Below are 22,730 nucleotides of genomic sequence, written 5' to 3'. Positions count from 1 at the left end.
CTCCTGGATTGCTGGGTGTTAGCTACTGGATTGCTGGGTGTTAGCTCCTGGATTGCTGGGTGTTAGCTACTGGGCTGCTGGGTGTTAGCTCCTGGATTGCTGGGTGTTAGCTACTGGGCTGTTGGGTGTTAGCTACTGGGCTGTTGGGTGTTAGCTACTGGGCTGCTGGGTGTTAGCTCCTGGATTGCTGGGTGTTAGCTCCTGGATTGCTGGGTGTTAGCTCCTGGATTGCTGGGTGTTAGCTACTGGGCTGTTGGGTGTTAGCTACTGGGCTGTTGGGTGTTAGCTACTGGGCTGCTAGGTGTTAGCTACTGGGCTGCTGGGTGTTAGCTACTGGATTGCTGGGTGTTAGCTGCTAGGTGCTAGCTGCTGGATTGCTGGGTGCTAGCTGCTGGATTGCTGGGTGTTAGCTACTGGATTGCTGGGTGTTAGCTGCTGGGTGCTAGCTGCTGGATTGCTGGGTGCTAGCTGCTGGATTGCTGGGTGTTAGCTCCTGGATTGCTGGGTGTTAGCTACTGGGCTGTTGGGTGTTAGCTACTGGATTGCTGGGTGTTAGCTACTGGATTGCTGGGTGTTATCTACTGGGCTGCTGCGTGTTAGCTACTGGGCTGCTGGGTGTTAGCTACTGGGCTGCTGGGTGTTAGATACTGGATTGCTGGGTGTTAGCTACTGGATTGCTGGGTGTTAGCTACTGGGCTGCTGCGTGTTAGCTACTGGGCTGTTGGGTGTTAGCTACTGGATTGCTGGGTGTTAGCTACTGGGCTGCTGGGTGTTAGCTACTGGACTGCTGGGTGTTAGCTACTGGGCTGTTGGGTGTTAGCTACTGGGCTGCTAGGTGTTAGCTACTGGGCTGCTGGGTGTTAGCTACTGGATTGCTGGGTGTTAGCTGCTAGGTGCTAGCTGCTGGATTGCTGGGTGCTAGCTGCTGGATTGCTGGGTGTTAGCTACTGGATTGCTGGGTGTTAGCTGCTGGGTGCTAGCTGCTGGATTGCTGGGTGCTAGCTGCTGGATTGCTGGGTGTTAGCTACTGGATTGCTGGGTGTTAGCTCCTGGATTGCTGGGTGTTAGCTACTGGATTGCTGGGTGTTAGCTGCTGGGTGCTAGCTGCTGGATTGCTGGGTGCTAGCTGCTGGATTGCTGGGTGTTAGCTACTGGATTGCTGGGTGCTAGCTACTGGATTGCTGGGTGTTAGCTGCTGGGTGCTAGCTGCTGGATTGCTGGGTGCTAGCTACTGGATTGCTGGGTGTTAGCTACTGGGTGCTAGCTGCTGGATTGCTGGGTGTTAGCTGCTGGGTGCTAGCTGCTGGATTGCTGGGTGCTAGCTACTGGATTGCTGGGTGTTAGCTGCTGGGTGCTAGCTGCTGGATTGCTGGGTGCTCGCTGCTGGATTGCTGGGTGTTAGCTACTGGATTGCTGGGTGTTAGCTACTGGGTGCTAGCTGCTGGATTGCTGGGTGTTAGCTGCTGGGTGCTAGCTGCTGGATTGCTGGGTGCTAGCTACTGGATTGCTGGGTGTTAGCTGCTGGGTGCTTGCTGCTGGATTGCTGGGTGCTCGCTGCTGGATTGCTGGGTGTTAGCTACTGGATTGCTGGGTGTTAGCTACTGGATTGCTGGGTGTTAGCTACTGGATTGCTGCGTGTTAGCTACTGGAATGCTGGGTGTTGGCTACTGGATATGGGGTCTACCCAGCAACAGGTCATACTGGGCTACTGGGTAATGTATTCTGAGTCAAGGCTGGGTGTGCTGAGTGCGTGCCTGGGTTGCTGAGTGCGTGCCTGGGTTGCTGAGTGCGTGCCTGGGTTGCTGAGTGCGTGCCTGGGTTGCTGAGTGCGTGCCTGGGTTGCTGAGTGCGTGCCTGGGTTGCTGAGTGATCAAGATCTGTTCAACAGCTCGTGACTGTTTAAGATGGTGTTTTACCTGGTCAGAACATTTGCGGTTGTTTTGTTGTCATACTGACATCCTTTTACTTTCCTTGTTAAAAGGTGCCATTAATTTACGCTCACTTGTGACCGAAGCGCACCTTTAATTTGACCGAAGCTGAGCAGAGCGAGGTCGAGGCCATTTATTCCTGCTACCTGAAACACCCTGCAACCCATGCCTACAGAAAAATGGTTTTCTTTTGGAATGCCGGCCGCATTTTCCATCCAATCATCATGTAACCTTCTGAAAAGCTGGCTTTCACCGTTGCACACATTTCTTATTTCGTTAACTTGGTGGTGGGATGGCTTTGAAGTTTATAAAATGCATGTTGATGGGCAGCGGAGTGGCACAACTGCTGCCTGTGTGGCACAAAAAGAAAACGAACACCAAAATATTATCCTGAACTTTGTGTCAATCAGAACTTTCAGTAGAGTCCCATTTCATCTCATTCGTACGAGGGCCTCGGTGACGTTCCACAATATGGTCAAGGATGGTTGTGGACACCTATTACTAGTTTCGGTGGATGCAGGTATATCCAATTATGGATGCACTGTGAGCTCTGAAATCTGTTTACTAAAACGAGAAGGAAAAAAATGAACACACTTGTAACGCAACTGTGATGAAAGTAACGAGAAATCTTTACTTTAAAAAGAACAAGAAGAAAGGTGTGCTGCCTCGTCTGGAATCTGTCATTCTGGCCCCGGGTAAATGTTTGGGATGCGTTTACACTGCAACAACGCATTCCAAAGTGATTGGATCTCGAGGGTGCAAACTATGTGTAAATACTGCACGAGGATTCATTTGTCCAACAGACGATTCATCTTATGGCTCCGGTCTTCAACCTGTTTTGCGTATGTTGAAAGGCCTCGGCTCGAAATCACATGTTGCAGAAGTAGCACGATCAATTTCAGAAGTAGTATGACAAACTACAGTTCTGGAATGGGAAATCATCAATATTAAGTTGTTACCTCCTCTACCAAAGGTGGACACTGGACAGAGGTTATGTTTTCACACCTGTCTGTCTATTTGTCTGTGGGCGGGATATCTCAAAACCTTTTGGACGGATTCGGATTATGCTTGGTGGACAGTTGGGGGTGTGTGACAAGGACAAGTGAATTAAATTTTGGTCAAGGTATGAAGATCTGTAGGTCCCAGAATTTTTTAATTTTACAAGTGCTTCTTCAGCATTGAAGTGCTTCTTCTTCACCAAAAATTATACATAGCATATCTCAAAAGGTTGTGGTCGGAATTTGACAAAACTTGGTGGATGAGTTGGGTAGGTGACAAGAAGAAGCCAATTTGATTTTGTTTGAGGTCGGATGCAGATCGGGCCTATCCATGGGATACAAAACGTCAACTGTTCAATCTGTTGATTGAATCAATCTGTCCTTGTCACACACTCAACCTGTCCACCAAGTTTCATAGAAATCTGTCCATAACTTTTTGAATTTTCCTTCTTGCAAACAGAGAATCGTAGACAGAGAAACAGGATTGAAAACAACCTTCATTCACCTCTGCTGGCACAGGTAAATATTGGTTTTGGAGGAGGCCTGTCTATTGAACAAGGTGTGAATAAGTGACTATACATACATTCATCACCCTACATGCCAGCATAGAGATTAAGAAATAACAACTCGTAAGATAAGAGGTTGAAAAATGTGTGATTGATGATGCAGCGCTGATTATAAAGCAGGAGAGTTGCACACTTCCGCACATTCTAATAACCCGTAATACCCGCTCCTCGGAACGAAATTCCTCTGGCAGGGGACAGTGGTTAAACCACTTGCACTACGCCACATTTCCAGGTGACAAAAAAAAAAAAAAAAAAAAAACTTTCCAGGTGACAATTGCAAGTAATATCCCCATCCCAGGAGGAGGTGGGGGTGTGCCGATTAATTTCATTACCTGGCCCTGGGTACCCCAAACACCTGTTGCGCAAAATTTCAGGGAGATTGGCCAAGCTGTTTTTGATCGTATTTAAGGTTCGGAAATATGTACAGAAAATTGTCCAAAAAATCTTAGTGCGAGCAGCTATATATAGAGATTGCTGTTGTTTAGATCGTATCCTTCGACCACGAGTGTTAGGTATTCGGTCAGAAATGTTGGCAAGAACCATTGTGTTTACCTCGAAAGGTTATCAGCAAAATGTTAAAATCCACGCATTGCTTGACTGGGAGCAAGTGAAGTGTCTGGCGAATTGGAGTGGTGTGATTAAACCCGTGATGAAGCTACCTCCGAGGGCCTTTCACTTACTCACTGCAGGCAGGTTGGTGGTCTTTCTGTCTTCTACCGACTCCTCTCCGGCCTTGCTCCTCCAGCTCTCTCTGGCCTCTGTCCCCCAAATATTCCTAAAGGTCGCACAAGATCTGCCTGCAACCTTCTTATGGTTAAACTGCCAAAATCAAGACTCTCTACTCACCTTCACTCTTTCATTCCTCTTTTCTCCCGCCTCTGGAACAAATTCTCCCCCTCCCTTCAATCCCACTCCTCCCTCCAGGTCTTTAAAACAGCTGTTCACCACCATCTCTTATCTTCCCCCATCCAAAACCTTGATCTTTTCTACCCCCGCTAATTTCACCCCAAATCCTCTTTTTTGAAATACCAACTTCTTTCCTGGAAGTCCTTGGTGTCCTTGTGTTTATACTTCTCCCACCCCCCCCCCCCCTTCCCACGCCGCCTCCCCCCAAGCCGCCTCCCCCCAAGCCCTCTCCCTCCCACACATTCCCGATGTTCCTCACAAATGTTGTGTTTATGTGCTTCCCCTTCTCTCCCCATCTTGTCTACCGCTCCCCTTTTTATATACTTTGTTTGTTTGTCTGTTTGATTTGTTTGTGTGGTAAATGTTAGCTCTTTCACGAGCCTCGATTACGTATACAAAAAAAACCAAAAAAAAAACGCGTTAACGGATTCTGATGAAATTGGGTGGATAGGTTGGGTGTGTGACCAGGACAAATCGATTTGATTTTGGTGAAGATCCAGATACGAGGGTTATTTAATTTTTTAAGTGATTCTTCACCATTGAGAGATGAGTCCAAAAACGATATACAACACCATATTTCACAAAGTTGTGGATGTATTATGACAAAACTACGTGGATTAGTTGGGTAGGTGACAAGAACAAGCCAATTCGATTTTGGCTCGGGTCAGGATGCAGTTCCGGCCTATCGGTGGGGTACAAAATGTGATCTGTTCAACCTGGCGGAGATATGCTCTTAGTCCAGGAGCCCAGAAGGTTTATTCAAGTGAAAAGCACCGGAACGTTTGACCTAATGGGCTGATGGGGTCATCCACCGACATCACAAAAATGCATTGCTGCCGGGTCTGACCCGTGGCTTTCCCCCCAAAATCACTCAATTAGTGACACCATTACCGAAAAACCTATTTTGCTCAATATCTGGAGAACTATGCATGATAACACGAATAAGGTGTCTATACCCATGTTTACATGGTCAATCATTACACTGACACCCGCATTATTGCTAGAAAATGTATAGTTTTCCAGGTAAATGTGTAGCCCACCCGCTCATTATGCGACGCCATTACCGAACAACGATATATGGAAAACTTGCAAATGTGCAGTTCACATAATTAACTTGATGTCCTCTTGGCATTACAATTCTTCTCTGTCTGGTGTTGGGCTAGCGGCTAGGGTGCCAGCTTAGGATCCAAGGATCCTGGGTTTGAATCCCGGTCGATCGCTGAATTAACGCCAGGGGGGTTGACTCAGCCTGTCATCCTTCCGAGGTCGGCTAATTGAGTACCAGTTCACTGGTAATTCCCTGTGTGTCGTAAAAAGGCGACAAACAGGGTTGGCGACAGGAAGGGCATCCGGCCGTAAAACATTGCTTCAAAAAGGGGACCAAAAAACAACAACAACCATGGTCCCCGAAAAAGGCCAACCCCCGCTTTGTGGGGGAAAATGGCCTCTAAACGGTGGGTTTTTTTTCTGTCACTTTCGTCACTCTCATCACTGTCCTCACTCCAAGCATTATTTGACTCTTCCTCCTCCACTGAATTATCTTCCACGCCAGCCCCGTCATCCTCATGTGGGCCTGTGAGGGACTCTGGAACTGAACTTCCTGGATACCAGTCTGGTTCAAAGCAGTTTTGAGACAACTTCCATCCATAGTCTGTCGGACTCGCCCCACCAGTTGGATCTGTCTGATCAGCTCTCTTCCAGATTCTTGCCACATAGTGCGCCCTTTTCATATGATTACCAAGTGTCTTGGCGCACGGGAGAAGAGAGACACAGTTTATCTTCTTTATTCTGGCAAGGGGCTCCTTTTCGTCACCACCACCCATTCGCATGAATGCCTTGTATCTGGCTTCATTAATGTCAGAGGTTTTGAAGCCATACAGCACGCAGACAAAGGATGTAACATCTTGGACGTCTACCTCCTCAGCTGTTAGAGATCGCAATGCCATCACATGAGCTGCATCTGACTCCATCCGCTGGGTGGGCTTCACTTTGCCCTTTCTGTAGAAACATAATGTGAAATCGCAACCGGTCAAGGCATGAAGGCCGATTAGTGCTTCAGTGATACCAGTCTGTTTCTTCTCAAGAATGGCAGCTAGTTTAGTGACATCAATGTACCTTCGGTGGTTGCCAGATCCATAGTCCATGATGATGTTTATCCCTTCTGACCTTCCAGAAAGCCCAAACAGAATGATGAAGACGTCCGTATCAGTGGACCTTACTAGAATGTTACCAGTGGAAATGTTGTTTACGTGAAAGGCAATGAGTGTGTCAGCTTCTTCATGTCGACATTGGAGGTGATTCGGTTCCTCTATTTGCAGCACATCATCCTCGTTGTTCTTCATCTCCATGCACACACCACCATGTGAAACATAGTGTTTTTCTTCCAAGAATTGGACCATATTGGAGCTTCTTCCATTCCTCCATTACAAACCGGGCAAACTCTTCCTTGAATGATCCACTTTTGAGTAACTCTGTGCCACTCTGTCGCTGAGCGTGGTCAGGTCCAGTAATGATGAATGATTGAGGAGTAGTTGAACGACGCAGGTTTCGATCGGTATCTTTGATTGATGGTGACTGGTACTTGTCGAGCACTAAATGGATTTGCTCCCCACGATACAAACATACTTTTGCCAAAAGATCCTTTGCTAGGGACAAAGAGACAGAGACCAATGCATTATTTGCCACATTGTAACAAAAGACAGAGATGGTATGACTCCAGTCGGCAACTTTCAGGGTGAACCCCACATTTTCAAGCACTAGAGTTGGCATTGTAATATTTCACCATAAAAACATGGGTATAGACACCTTATTTGTGATATTATCATGCATTGTTTTTCAGATATTAATGAAAATGGGTTTTTCCGCAATGGCGTTGTTAACTGAGTGGGTGAACTAAACATTTACCTGGAAAACTATACATTTTCTAGCAATAATGCGGGTGTGAGTGTAATTATTGACCATGTAAACATAGGTATAGACACCTTATTCGTGATATTGTCATGCATAGTTCTCCAGATATTGAGAAAAATAGGTTTTTTGGTAATGGCGTTACTAATTGAGTGATTTCGGGGGGGAAAGCCACGGGTCAGACCCGGCAGCAATGCATTTTTATGATGTCGGTGGATGACCCCATCAGCCCATGAGGTCAAACGTCCCGGCGCTTTTCACTTGAATAAACCTTCTGGGCTCCTGGACTATCTCTACCAAGTGCTGTTCTAGTTCTTCCTGAAATTGTACTTGTAATCTTTTTTTATTTTTTTTGCAGAGCCAAAGTCGAGATGACCTTCCAGGAGGATCTGGGGTAAATCAGCCTGGGACATCCACGAGTGGAACGCGAAAAACTTTTCAAAGCTCTACTGGTGGTGCTGATGCAAAAGCAAAGACCTCGTTTGGTGAGACTTTTTTATGCCGCCGCCGATGAAGTTGCTTCAGGCATTATGTTTGCAGGGTGTCCGTCCAGCTTTTGACCATCCGTTCATCCATCAATCCCTCTGTACGTGATATGCTTTTGTTACCATGATAACTTGAGAACAGCTGAAGGGATTTAAATCAAACTTGGTACATGTATGTATAATGATGCAATAAAGTGGACGGAGCCATATCGGTCGGCATCACAACATCGAACTATGTCATTCCAGATTTAACATGATCTAAGGCTCGTATTGGAGCAGATGCAGACACACATACGCATATGCGGACACACATACACATACGCAGACACTACACATACACATACAAGGACGTGGACACGACACATACATGGATACGCATGTGCGGACGCACATACCCATGCACGGATACATATACGCATACTGTTACGTGTTCCTCCCCGACCTCCTGGTCTCGGCATACCTCTGAACCCCGAGAAGAGCCATGGCAGAAAAATATGTTATTCTGTGTCCGTAATCAATAGTGAAACCACACCAATGATCATAAACGAACAAATGGTGTATTAAAAATCACACACAAGAATAACGGTACAACCAATGGCAGTCAAAGTGCACTCAATATATCTTAAGATGGTACCATCCGCTAAAGTAATATAACTCACTGCGCTCCCAGTGAATGAAAAAGAACACTCCTCAATGTCTCTATAACTCAAGGATAATCCCCTCCTGTGAGTAGTGATGAGGCGAAGAGGCGATGAGGCGAGTAATGTGGCGTAGGCAAACCGTGGACAGTCACGTGGTCCAAACCAACAGCAAACTGGCAGCGGAAAGGGAAATCCCAAAGGCGCGATCCAGACGTGCACGTTCACAGTTCAATCAGCGAACCGCAACGTATTCTTCCAACGCCGCTTTTGCGCACACACATCCTCGGCAGACGACAGGAGGGTGAGAAAAGCTGACGCGTAGCAAAACCCTTTTCTCTGAACGAAGCGCGAGGTTCAAAATGGCCGAAGGCTCTGACTTGAGTCGAAGCGACCTGGTGAGGATTCTCCGGAACCGCAACGTCTATACCTGACTACGCAGGTTTCTCAATCCTCCAGCGATAACACCTATCGCAGGAAATTCCTTTCAAGGACTCAAAGTTCACTCGCGACGTTCGCTCGATCACGCTCGCTACGGAGCTTCAAGACACGCGTCTTGTCCGACTTTTCTAGTCACGCCTTCTTCTTCCTCTCCTCTCTCGTCGTCTTCCGGTTCTCGATCCGGTTTCCTGTTTCATTTAAAATTTTAACCCTTTTTGCCTTTTAACAACAATAACCTTACCTTTTAACAACAATAATCACCGTTTTTTCAAACCCCAATAAGAATAATAATACATAACCAGAAATGTTTCAAGTGGATGAAAACCACCACCACGGAAGTGCCAAATCCGTAACAATACAAATACACACGGGTACACATAGAAGGATACATATATACGAATACACATACGAGGTGTGTTCAAAAAGTATGCAACCTTAATTTGTCGTGCGTAAACAAATGAAGCTAGGGAGGCGTTGATTGGTGCACGTATGTAGGCGATCCTTATGCGCACGCGTGAATTTTTTCCCACCTGCAGAAGCTGTCATTCGACGGCAGACCGCCGATGAGTGAGGAAGTGTAAGTGAGCGCCGTCGGATTTTCGTTTTTGACAAAATGACGGAAAAACATGAACAACGCTACTGCATCAAATTTTGTGTAAAGCTTGGCGATTCCCAAGTGGAAACGATCAGCAAGATTCAACAGGCCTTCGGGGACAAAGCAATGAGCACCACACAGATAAAGGAGTGGTACAACCACTTCAAAGATGGCCGCACATCATTGGAGAGTGAAGCACGTTCGGGTAGGCCCTCAACATCCCGAAATGAGATCGTCATTGACCAATTGAGGACCCTGGTGATGCAGGATCGTCGAATCACGATCAGAGAACTTGCAGACGAGGTGGGCGTCAGCATTGGATCCGTTCATTCCATTATGAAGGAGGATTTGGGCTTCAGGAGAATCTCAGCGAAGTTCGTACCAAAGCTGCTAACGATTGAGCAGAAGCAACTCCGTTTGGAGATCGCACAGGACATGCTGGAGACTGTGAACAGCGATCCCAGCTTCCTCAACACAGTGATCACTGGCGATGAGTCCTGGGTTTATGGGTACGACCCAGAAACCAAGTTGCAGTCATCACAATGGAAGCATCCAACATCCCCGAGGCCAAAAAAAGCAAGGCAGGTCCGCAGCAATGTCAAAGTCATGCTGACCGTCTTCTTCGACTCCAGTCTGGTTCATCACCAGGCGTGGTTCATCACGAGTACGCACCACACGGCACAACCATCACCAAGGAGTATTACCAAGAGGTTCTGCGTCGCCTTCGTGACGCTGTGCGACGCAAACGGCCAGACCTGTGGGCAGCGGGTAATTGGCAGCTCCATCACGATAACGCACCCGCCCATTCTTCACATTTGATACAGAGTTTCTTGGCCAAACACAACACACCTGTGCTTCGTCAGGCTCCCTACTCTCCCGACATGGCTCCGTGTGACTTCTGGCTTTTCTCCAAGCTGAAAATGCCCCTGAAAGGGACCAGATTTCAGTCCAGAGAAGACATCATGCGGAATGCGACGGACCAGCTGCGCGCCATCCCAAAAGAGGCGTTCCAGCGCTGCTTCCGACAGTGGCAGAACCGTTGGGAAAAGTGTGTGGCAGCCCAAGGGGACTACTTTGAAGGAGATTAGTGTAAGTTTGTTGTATCTGGATACGAGTATTTTTTATGAACAAAGGTCGGATACTTTTTATACACAACACGGATACACAACACGGATACACAACACGGATACACAACACGGATACACAACACGGATACACAACACGGATACACAACACGGATACACAACACGGATACACAACACGGATACACAACACGGATACACAACACGGATACACATACATGGATACACAACACGGATACACATACATGGATACACATACACACAACACGGACACCCAAACGCGGACACCCGAACACGGACACCCGAACACGGACACCCGAACACGGACACCCGAACACGGACACCCGAACACGGACACCCGAACACGGACACCCGAGCACGGACACCCGAGCACGGACACCCGGGCACGGCCACCCGGGCACGGACACCCAGGCACGGACACCCAGGCACGGACACCCAAGCACGGACACCCAAGCACGGACACCCAAGCCCGGACACCCAAGCACGGACACACACACACATACACACATACACGGACACTCAGACACACATACACGGACACTCAGACACACATACACGGACACTCAGACACACATACACGGACACTCAGACACACGGACACTCAGACACACATACACGGACACTCGGACACACATACACGGACACTCGGACCCACATACACGGACACTCAGACACACATACACGGACACTCAGACACACATACACGGACACTCGGACACTCAGACACACATACACGGACACTCAGACACATACGCGACACAACACAAGACTGTTATGCGAGACACAACACAAGACTGTTATGCGAGACACAACACAAGACTGTTATACGAGACACAACACAAGAATGTTATGCGAGACACAACACAAGACTGTTATGCGAGACAAACACAGCCACTGAGCTTGGGATAAGTGCCATCACTTCCCGGGGTACACTGGGTACCAGCGACGATACACCAATGGCGATGACTTTCCCACCTCACTCAGCGCAGCATTTTTTTTTTTTGTATACTGAATCGAGGCTCGTGAAAGAGCTGACAACCGCGAGGGAAAGACAGCACAGGGGGACCACGAGGGAAAGACAGCACAGGGGGACCACGAGGGAAAGACAGCACAGGGGGACCACGAGGGAAAGACAGCACTGGGGGACCACGACGGAAAGACAGCACAGGGGGACCACGAGGGAAAGACAGCACAGGGGGACCACGAGGGAAAGACAGTACAGAGGGACCACGAGGGAAAGACAGCACAGGGGGACCACGAGGGAAAGACAGCACAGGGGGACCGCGAGGGAAAGACAGTACAGGGGGACCACGAGGGAAAGACAGTACAGGGGGACCGCGAGGGAAAGACAGTACAGGGGGACCATGAGGGAAAGACAGCACAGGGGGACCGCGAGGGAAAGACAGCACAGGGGGACCACGAGGGAAAGACAGCACTGGGGGACCACGACGGAAAGACAGTACAGGGGGACCACGAGGGAAAGACAGCACAGGGTGACCACGAGGGAAAGACAGCACAGGGGGACCACGAGGGAAATACAGTACAGGGGGACCACGAGGGAAAGACAGCACAGGGGGACCACGAGGGAAAGACAGTCAAAGACAAAGACAATTTTACCTACAGTGCATTCAGAAAGTATTCAGACCCCTTCACTTTTTTCACATTTTGTTATGTTGCAGCCTTATGCTGAAATCGTTTAATTTCATTTTTCCCTCATAAATCTACACTCAATACCCCATAATGACAAAGAGAAAACAGGATTTTAGAAAGTTTTGCAAATTTATTAAAAAGAAAAAACTGAAATATCACATTTTCATAAGTATTCATACCCTTTGCTATGACACTTGAAATTTATCTCAGGTGCCTCCCATTTCTCTTGATCATCTTTGAGATGTTTCTACACCTTGATTGGAGTCCAACTGTGTTAAATTCAATTGATTGGACATGATTTGGAAAGGCACACACCTGTCTATATAAGGTCTCACAGCTGACAATGCATATCAGAGCAAAAATCAAGCCATGAGGTCGAAGGAACTGCCTGCAGAGCTCAGAGACAGGGATGTGTCGAGGCACAGATTTGGGGAAGCCTACAAAAAAATTTCTGCTGCATTGAAGGTTCCCAAGAGCACAGTGGCCTCCATAATTCTTAAATGGAAGAAGTTTGGAACAACTAGGACTCTTCCTAGAGCTGGCCGCCCGGCCAAACTGAGCAATCAGGGGAGAAGGGAGGGCCTTGGTAATAGAGGTGACCAAGAACCCGATGGTCACTCTGACAGCTCCAGAGATCCTGTGTGGAGATGGGAGAAACTTTCAGAAGGACAATCACTGGAACACTGCACCGATCTGGGCTTTATGGCAGAGTGGCAAGATGGAAGCCTCGCCTCAGTGAAAGACACATGAAAGCCCACAGAATCTTGTTTCTTACAGTCTGAGAGTCCTTTAGGTACTTTTTTTGCAAACTCCAAGCGGGCTTTCATGTGTCTAAACGATTTCAGCATAAGAATGAATGAATGAAAATGTGAAAAAAGTGAAGGGGTCTGAATACTTTCGGAATGCACTGTATGTAGTGGATGATGTGAGAATTAATGACCAACAATACACCATGGAAATAGCGTACTCGTAATGTATTTAAAAAATGGTCTAGACTCTAGAGTGTTTTAAAAAAGTGTATTTAAGATAAATCTCCAAGATCCAAGCTGACTGCACACTTCAACTCGGTTTTGTTCTTCGCTTCTCCCGTCTATGACGTTCTCGTATGACGTCTGTGACGTATTCTTTCGTTCTTCTTCGTCTTGGAGACGGCGTGAAGCTGGAAGGTGTGAAAACATTTTGCTACCTCGGAGACATGCTGAATGGAGAAGGTGGATCAGACTCGGCAACGGTTGCTAGAGTGAGATGTGCATGGAAGAAGTTTCGGGAACTGAGTGGCGTGCTGATGAGGAGGGGAGTGTCGTTGAAGCTGAAGGGAAAGGTGTATGCTGCATGTGTGAGAAGTGTTATGATTTATGGGAGCGAGACATGGGTAATGAACGTAGAGCAGCAACGAAGGCTGGAAAGGGTGGAAATGCGAATGGTTCGGTGGATGCGTGGAGTAGCGTTGAGAGAATATGAATGAATGATCGTTTTAAGGCCATTTTCCCCGCCAGGGCGGGGGTTAACCTTGCGGGCCCCATCACAATCATGGTTCCCTGTTTGAGGCAATGTTTTTATGGCCGGATGCCCTTCCTGACGCCAACCCTTGGTCGCCTTTTACGATGCGCAGGGATACGGTGTACCTATTCTAAACCGGGGTACACACCGTGATCATTCATCCCAGCATGCTGGTACTCAATTTGCCGACCTCAGAAGGATGACAGGCTGAGTCAACCCCCCTGGCGTTAATTCAGCGATCGATCGGGATTCAAACCCAGGATCCTTGGATCCCAAGCCGGCACCCTAACCGCTAAGCAAACACCAGGCTATGAGAGAGAGGAAGACAAATGATGAATTGCAAAAGATGATGGGAATAGAGCCTGTGATTGATGCTGTGAAGAGGAACAGGTTGAGATGGTTTGGTCATCTGTTGAGGAAGGATGAAAGTGACTGGTTGGGAAGAGTGACGGAAATGAATGTAGAAGAGAGTAGAGGACGGGGAAGACCGAGAAAGACTTGGCTAAAGATGGTGGAAGAAGAAATGCGGGCAAGGGGGTTAACAAGGAGAGATGCAGAAAATAGGGCAAAATGGAGAAGATTGTCATGGGGACCGCAAGGCTAACCCCCGCTCCAGCAGGGAAAATGGCCTTAAAATGCATATTGTTGCTGTTGTTGCTTCTCCCGTCTATGTAAACCTCCTTCCAGAGGCCGGTCTTTCCCACTCTTCCCTCTAGGCTCTAGGGCCTCAAGCCGGTAGTGCATCACAACCTTATGTCATCCTCCATCTTGATCCATTGTCTTTATTATCGCCCGTTAACCCTTTCTAACCTAACTCTTACTGGTTTCAGTGTTTCCTCTTCTCCAAGTCCAGAAACAGCGGCCTTTGTCATTAAGTGAGATGTGTAGATTTGTCACCACCATTGGGGTGCCGCAAGGTAGGGAGATAAAAGGGGGATTTTCTGCAAACATTTTTTAAAGGTTAGGAGTATGTAATAAACCATGATGACTCAAGACAAGTACGGTATTGAAATTCCACAACAACCACATCACCGTTCTGCAGGAACTTTGAGTATTAGATTTTAGGGACAGGTATTCTTCCACTTTCCCCTTCCCTTCTTCCCTCGCTGAGCTCTGTTGTGGCTGGCCATGACGGTCTTTTCTTCTCGGTGGCACTCGGTCTTTTTCACTGCACTTCTGGATACAATATTCTTGAATAAGCCATGTATATATACATATATGTGTCTGCTCCGACTATGGATTATAATATTATATGGTTGGTGAGAGTGGACGTTTTTTTTAAATATTGATACGAGGCATTTGAAATTGAAAGCATTACATTTGTTTTTGAGAGCAAACGTCTGGGGTTGAAGTTTTCGTCGATATTGAGCGCACTAGCTGATTGCACTTTGTTTTGTTTTTCGAGCTACTTCCTCGATTGTCCAGAAAGGGCATTCAAGGGATGCAATGGCAATGTCGACGAGGTATATCCATCTAATGTCGCAATAAGGCTTGCAGTTTTCTGTCATAACCGAGGCGGGAAAGTTGAATTTGGATTCAAAAGCTACTTTTTCGATTTTGATTGAAGGCAGGTGGTTTCTTTGGTTCACATCGGGATTGCAGTTTGGTATTTGTCCAGATTATCAGCAAACCAAGAGTACTGGCCTCCGCATCCATCGTTTCCAACATGTATTGTAGAATATTGATCAGTTCAGCAAGGCCAATGACATCATAGATCTGCTTCGTCTACATCTGAAAAAAGACACATTACCTAGTAAAACACCACACATGCTGTGTGACTGTTCCAGCAGTAGTTGGGGGCAGGAATGTGGAATTTGTTCATGGTGCCAATGATGGCTGGCCTACTCTACATGAAGTACACCGTGCGATCTTTAATATCCACCAACGAATTCCAGCAGGCATTAGACATATTGAAAAGGGTTGGAGCTAAGATGTCTCCTTGACGAACACAATTATCTATCATTAACAAGAAAAATGACTCTTCAAGCCAAAATAATAAAGTTGCTGCTTTGAGAGGAACTGATGGTGGCATGATCAGTCGAGAGCAACAGACCAAATGGCTGCGTCTGAAGATTTAAATCCAACGTTAAATTTTATTTGCCTGGACTTTAAAATAAACGTTTTTCCATTTTCCTGACTGTAATGTTTAGTCGACCAAAAATTATTTGCCACCCAAAAGACCCATTATATTTACATGTGTGATAATGCTTGTTGAAATACTCACATTACATTTATGTCATTATCAAAAAAAAAAAAATTCATTCTGGTTTTTCAAAATTAAACGTTATTGACCTTTTTGAAAATGCACCAAACGTAACAAAAAACAGGGGCAATACCCCTGACGCTCACCTGGTAGAATAAACAGTATACTGCACCGACTAAGGGTATTTTAAACCAATTTCAATGGTTGCTAGAAGACAGCACAGCATGTAGAATCAAACTAACATAATCATAAGACTTCAAACAAACAAACAAAAAAATACTTATTTTGGGGGCAAACTCTCCCTCCCCCTACCTCAGATACCTCCTAAGACTCCAATTTTTCTAATGCCTTGAACAAACATTGGTACATCATGGGTGATTAAGGTTGTGGTGAAGTTTCATCGAAATTGCGTGTGTAGTTTCTGAGAATAAAGCAAATACCTATTTTGGGGGGGCAACCCCACACCCCCTCCACCCCTGTGGCCCCCCAAGTGGCAAAAATTTTTTATGTCGTGAACAAACTTTGGTACATCATGGGTGGTGAAGGTTTTTGGTATCTGGAAATTACTGCCAATCACAATAATAAACCCGGCTCGATTAGCAGGCCATTTGGGCAATCATGGATTAAATATTGACATATGCATTGGTGCCAGTGATGGCACCCCGCTTGGATATTCCACAAATGTTAATTTGCAGCACAGTGCCAGTTTGTGTAGTTATTAAAAATAATTGCTTTCAAACAGAAGCCAGGCGATTTTAATATGCCAATTCTGCAGAGGAATGCCAGTTCAGATTTTAATTTTGATTGTTCATGATTCATATAATAGTCTGGGTGGAAATGTAGATACATGTGCAAATCGTGTTCCAAGCACCACTGTCACTTTTTTTGAAGGTATGATACCTAAGGATCGAAATACAATTATTGTATTCCAATTTTTTTTAGATGCTACGGGTATCATATACAAATCAGATCTTGATGACGTCATTTTCATCCAAATTATTTGTATATTCTTGGTATGCTTCACTGCAAATGTTAAAAGAACAAGTTAACCTGCATGGGGATGTGCTTTTGTGAAGTTTTTCAGAATGACCATACAAAGGAAGAACTTTGTTTCAGATGAAAATGATGATGCTTTGAAGAACTGACAATAAAAATATTGCCTTTTTTTTTATGCCTCCACCACCGAAGTCGCCAGAGGCATTATGTTTTTCAGGTTGTCCGTCCGTCTGTCTGTCTGTCTGTCTGTCCTTCCGTGATAGGTTTTCGTTACAGCGATAACTCATGAACCAGTGATGGGATTTTGAACAAATTTGGTAAAAGTATATATGATGCAAAGATGAACTGATTACATTTTGGAGTCGAGGGGTCAAAGGTCAGAGGTCATGTTAAGTAAAATTTATGTTGCCACGCCAACTTGTGAACAAGTGATGGGATTTTGAGCAAATTTGGTATAAGTATATATGATGCAAAGATTAACTGATTGGACTATGGCATCAAGAGGTCAAAGGTCAGAGGTCATGTCAGATAAAAATGTGATAACTTGTGAGCAGCTGAGGGGATTTAAATTAAAACTTGGTACAGGTGTGTATAATGATGAAAACATGAACTGTTTAAATTTTGGGGTCAAGAGGTCAAAGTTCAGAGGTCATGTTAAGTAAAAATTATGTTGCTGTGCCAACTTGTGAACAAGTGATGGGATTTTGAACAAACTTGGTATAAGTATATATTATGCAAAGATGAACTGATTGGATTATCGCATCAACAGATCAAAATTCAGAGGTTATGGTAGGTAAAAATGTGATAACTTGAGAACAGCTGAATGGACTTGAATTAAACTTGGTACAGGTATTATAATGACTAGTGAGGTACCCGTGCCACGCACGGGTGGGAGGCCGGAAGCAAACAGACAATGCAGAAACGGCGAATGCTAAAGCATGAAACCAATAAATTCCACATTCCTGTAGCACCTTCAGTCACACGTCAGACATGGACAGCAAGTTCGTGAAGGACTTCCATGAAAAACGTACCCGTTGGCAAACAAACGGATACGTTTGTTCCATACCCAGTCAATGGCGAATCTGCATATGGCGATCCGCGAATTCACGTTCAGAAAGTAGAAACCGTCATGGCATTTCATCATTCACTTGAACTCGATATCTCTTTTTTATTCCAAACAGCATAACTCCAATCACAAATGAAATAACATTGATATAAAAATTATATTTTAACAACATTCGTGACATAAACAAATATTTAAATCCTGTTGTGAAGTTCCGTGCGGTTGGGTGAATACAATTACGAATTCAAAATCGTAATTGTATTCACTCAATTCCAATCAACAATTGATACTTTAACAAAACGATTAACACGATTAACGTTTAACGATTTAACATTACCATTGAATGGCGGTTGTATTTGGATATTATCAAACCCGCACATTGCCGTCCACTTCCGCATTCGCTGTAGGTTCATAATTGTCATCAAAATCTAAACAGTATTTGTAGAATTTCAATAAAAGCCACATCACTGTTCATATCGGTAAATATTATTCAATCCTGTTTGGAAAAAATGGAAAATGGGAAAACTTGGAAAACTTGGAAAAACAATATAGCCTATTTTACTCCCAGGGGTCCCAGGAATATCCACCCAAAATATCGTTGCGATCGGTTGAGCCGGTTTTGCGGTACCTTCGAACGGACAGACGGACATTTGGTGAATTATAGTAAGATGTAATAATGTGGGCGGGGGCATATCGATCGACATCGTGACATCAAAGAGTGTCGTTCTAATCTCGCTATGTTTTCATAGAACTTATAGAAGTATGGGAGAGTGGCAAATTACATAGAACGAAAATCTAAAAATAAATGGAAAACGAATACAAGTTAATTTTTGGTCTGCAGCTTTGGAAACAGGATCAAGTTGTGTGTAATTCGTGACAGATTGTGGACTTTACATAAATTGTAGATCAGAACAAGTATCTGTAATGTATTTCCAGGCATATATTGGGCAGTTTTGATGTAGGTAACCAAAGAAAGCAAACTAACAAGATGGCTCTTAAACCAACATTCTAAGAACTGGAGCGAAAATGATATCATCATCATCTGGTCTGTAATTTATACTCCTGGCACATAAAAAAATAGGAATACATTTTTTACAGTTATGTATGGATTATATTTTCAAAAAAAATACGAGTGGTGCTTGTAACAGGATTTGCATGCATAATGGTCACAGACTACATTTAGACCAGCACTATAATGTATACAGTGAAGTAGAAATGATGAGATATAAAGAGGAATACAGATTGAATAGAAACCACCATTGTTAACACAACTATGTTGACAATGCAGATATAACAAGAAAGAGCAATCAGAGATTGCAAACCCTCGCCAGGATGTATTTTCAGTGGTTTTTAAGGCTTTTGTATCAAAACGAATATGGCGGCAAAACCACGTGACCGATGACCTCATCATTATTATGTTTCTCCACCAGTTTATGCCGACATGGCGCTCAAGAAATTGCATCTTGATGGGATGAAATTTTGTACTTGTCGAATTATGACGTCATAATGGAGGCCTTGGGCCTAGGCCCTAGAGAGTTAAAAATTGGGCAGTCTATTCCAGGGCAACTAGATTATGCTCAAGAAATTTCATCTTGATCGGATGAAGTTTTGTACTTGTCGAATTCTGACGTCATAATGGAGGCACCTATGACATCAGCATTAACATATTTTATTCCCCATGGAGAGTTCTTTACAATGAGCCATGTCGCAATTTTTTAGAATCAGCACTTTCGGAGATATAGAGGTGCAAAGTTTTTCGGTTTTTCCAAAGATGGCGGCTGAACCACGTGACCGATGACGTCATCATTTTTTTTCCCTCCAACAGTTTATGCCGACATGGTGCTCAAGAAATTGCATCTTTATTGGATGAAGTTTTGTACTTGTCGAATTATCGAATTATGACGTCATAATGGAGGCCTTTGGCCTAGAGAGTTAAAAATTGGGCACAGTCTATTCCAGGTCAAGACAAATATGTGTAAAGTATGGCGATTCTATGTGCAACGATGTAGACGTAGTGCTGCACACAAACAAACAGACAGACAGAGAGAGACCAACCAACCAACCAACATACTTGCCGGAATCTTTTCCGGCAAGTAACACACAGACAAACAAACGGACTCAAATGCAATACCCTCTCCTCTGGCGAGGGTAACAAGAACGACACACAGTGGAGCACATACCCCCGCCAGGCTGTACAGTTTATATTTTGTATCCCACTGATAGGCCGGATCTGGATCCAGAACTGAACCAAAATCATGACTACGGCATGCGCGGAGGACGACACATGCGTGGACCGTGTGCACATTAGTCCACAAACCTCCACCTGCGTCATGATCCGCGAACCTCCACCTGCATCATGATCTGCGAGCCTCCGCCTGTGTCATGGTCCGTGAGCCTGTGCCTGCATCGTGATCCGCGAGCCTCCGCCTGCGTCGTGATCTGCGAGCCTCCACCTGCGTCGTGGTCTGCGAGCCTCCGCCTGCGTCGTGGTATGCGAGCCTCCGCCTGCGTCATGATCTGCGAGCCTCCACCTGCGTTGTGATCTGCGAGCCTCCACCTGCGGCGTGGTCTGCGAGCCTCCGCCTGCGTCGTGCTGTGCGAGCCTTCACCTGTGTCATGGTCCTTGAGCCACCGCCTGCGTCGTGGTCTGGTAGCCTCCGCCTGCGTCGTGATCTGCGAGCCTCCTCCTTTATCGTGGTCTGCGAGCCTCCGCCTGCGTCATGATCTGCGAGCCTCCGCCTGCGTCGTGATCTGCGAGCCTCCACCTGCGTTGTGATCTGCGAGCCTCCGCCTTTATCGTGGTCTGCGAGCCTTCGCCCGCGTCGTGGTCTGCGAGCCTCCGTCTGCGTCGTGATCTGCGAACCTCCGACTGCCTTGTGATCTGTGAGCCTCCACCTGCATCGTGATCTGCGAGCCTCCGCCTTTATCATGGTCTGGGAGCCTCCGCCTGCGTCGTGGTCTGCGAGCCTCCGCCTGCGTCGTGGTCTGCGAGCCACCGCCTGCATCGTGGTCGACGAGTCTCCGCCTGTGTCGTGGTCTGTGAGCCTCCGCCTGCGTCATGGTCTGCGAGCCTCCGCCTGCATCGTGGTCGACGAGCCTCTGCCTGCATCGTGGTCTGCGAGCCTCCGCCTGCGTCGTGGTATGCGAGCCTCCGCCTGCATCGTGGTATGCGAGCCTCCGCCTGCGTCGTGGTATGCGAGCCTTCGCCTGCGTCATGGTCCTTGAGCCTGCGCCTGCGTTGTGGTCTGGTGGCCTCCTCCTGCGTCGTGGTCTGCGAGCCTCCACCTGCGTCCTGGTCTGCGAGCTTCCGCCTGCGTCGTGATCTGCGAGCCTCCGCCTGCGTCGTGATCTGCGAGCCTCCGCCTGTGGCGTGATCTGCGAGCCTCCGCCTGCGTCGTGATCTGCGAGCCTCCTCCTGCGTTGTGGTCTGCGAGCCTCCGCCTGCGTCGTGGTCTGCGAGCCTCCGCCTGCGTCGTGGTATGCGAGCCTTCACCTGTGTCATCGTCCTTGAGCCTGCGCCTGCATTGTGATCTGCGAGCCTCCACCTGCGTCGTGATCTGCGAGCCTCCGCCTTTATTGTGGTCTGCGAGCCTCCGCCTGCGTCGTGATCTGCGAGCCTCCGCCTGCGTCGTGATCTGCGAGCCTCCGCCTGCGTCGTGATCTGCGAGCCTCCGCCTGCGTCGTGATCTGCGAGCGCCTGCGTCGTGATCTGCGAGCCTCCTCCTGCGTCGTGGTCTGCGAGCCTCCTCTGCGTCGTGGTCTGCGAACCTCCTGCGTCGTGGTCTGCGAGCCTCCGCCTGCGTCGTGGTCCGCGAGCCTCCGCCTGTGTCATCGTCCTTGAGCCTGCGCCTGCATTGTGATCTGCGAGCCTCCGCCTTTATTGTGGTCTGCGAGCCTCCGCCTGCGTCGTGATCTGCGAGCCTCCGCCTGCGTCGTGATCTGCGAGCCTCCGCCTGCGTCGTGATCTGCGAGCCTCCGCCTGCGTCGTGATCTGCGAGCCTCCGCCTGCTTCGTGATCTGCGACCCTCCGCCTGCGTCGTGGTATGCGAGCCTTCGCCTGCGTCGTGGTATGCGAGCCTTCGCCTGCGTCGTGGTCCTTGAGCCTGAGCCTGCGCCTGCGTCGTGGTCTGGTAGCCTCCGCCTGCGTCGTGATCTGCGAGCCTCCGCCTTTATCGTGGTCTGCGAGCCTCCGCCTGCGTCGTGGTATGCGAGCCTTCGCCTGCGTTGTCGTCCTTGAGCCTGCGCCTGCGTCGTGGTCTGCGAGCCTCCGCCTGCGTCGTGGTCTTCGAGCCTCCGCCTGCGTCGTGATCTGCGAGCTTCCGCCTGCGTCGTGATCTGCGAGCCTCCGCCTGCGTCGTGATCTGCGAGCCTCCGCCTGCGTCGTGATCTGCGAGCCTCCGCCTGCGTCGTGATCTGCGAGCCTCCGCCTGCGTCGTGATCTGCGAGCCTCCGCCTGCGTCGTGATCTGCGAGCCTTCGCCTGCGTCGTGGTCCTTGAGCCTGCGCCTGCGTCGTGGTCTGGTGCCCTCCTCCTGCGTCATGGTATGCGAGCCTTCGCCTGCGTCATGGTCCTTGAGCCTGCGCCTGCGTCGTGATCTGTGAGCCTCCGCCTGCGTTGTGATCTGCGAGCCTCCGCCTGCGTCGTGATCTGCGAGCCTCCGCCTGCGTCGTGATCTGCGAGCCTCCGCCTGCGTCGTGATCTGCGAGCCTCCGCCTGCGTCGTGATCTGCGAGCCTCCGCCTGCGTCGTGGT

General features: G+C 47.6%; 1 protein-coding gene across 1 annotated transcript in view; it reads left to right on the top strand.

Moving 5' to 3' along the window:
- SPECC1L (sperm antigen with calponin homology and coiled-coil domains 1 like) overlaps positions 1–22,730 on the top strand; it is a 128,843-nt gene that overhangs the window by 773 nt on the left and 105,340 nt on the right. Inside the window, exon 2 of the mRNA XM_068118814.2 lies at positions 7,664–7,790. Within this exon, the coding sequence (XP_067974915.2) occupies positions 7,664–7,790 (127 nt within the window). The remainder of the gene's footprint in view (positions 1–7,663; positions 7,791–22,730) is intronic.

This window comes from Myxine glutinosa, chromosome 6 (genome assembly GCF_964187855.1).
Source record: "Myxine glutinosa chromosome 6, kmMyxGlut1.1, whole genome shotgun sequence".
NCBI classification, from domain to species: domain Eukaryota; kingdom Metazoa; phylum Chordata; class Myxini; order Myxiniformes; family Myxinidae; genus Myxine; species Myxine glutinosa.
This window is presented reverse-complemented; position numbering and strand designations above follow the sequence as displayed.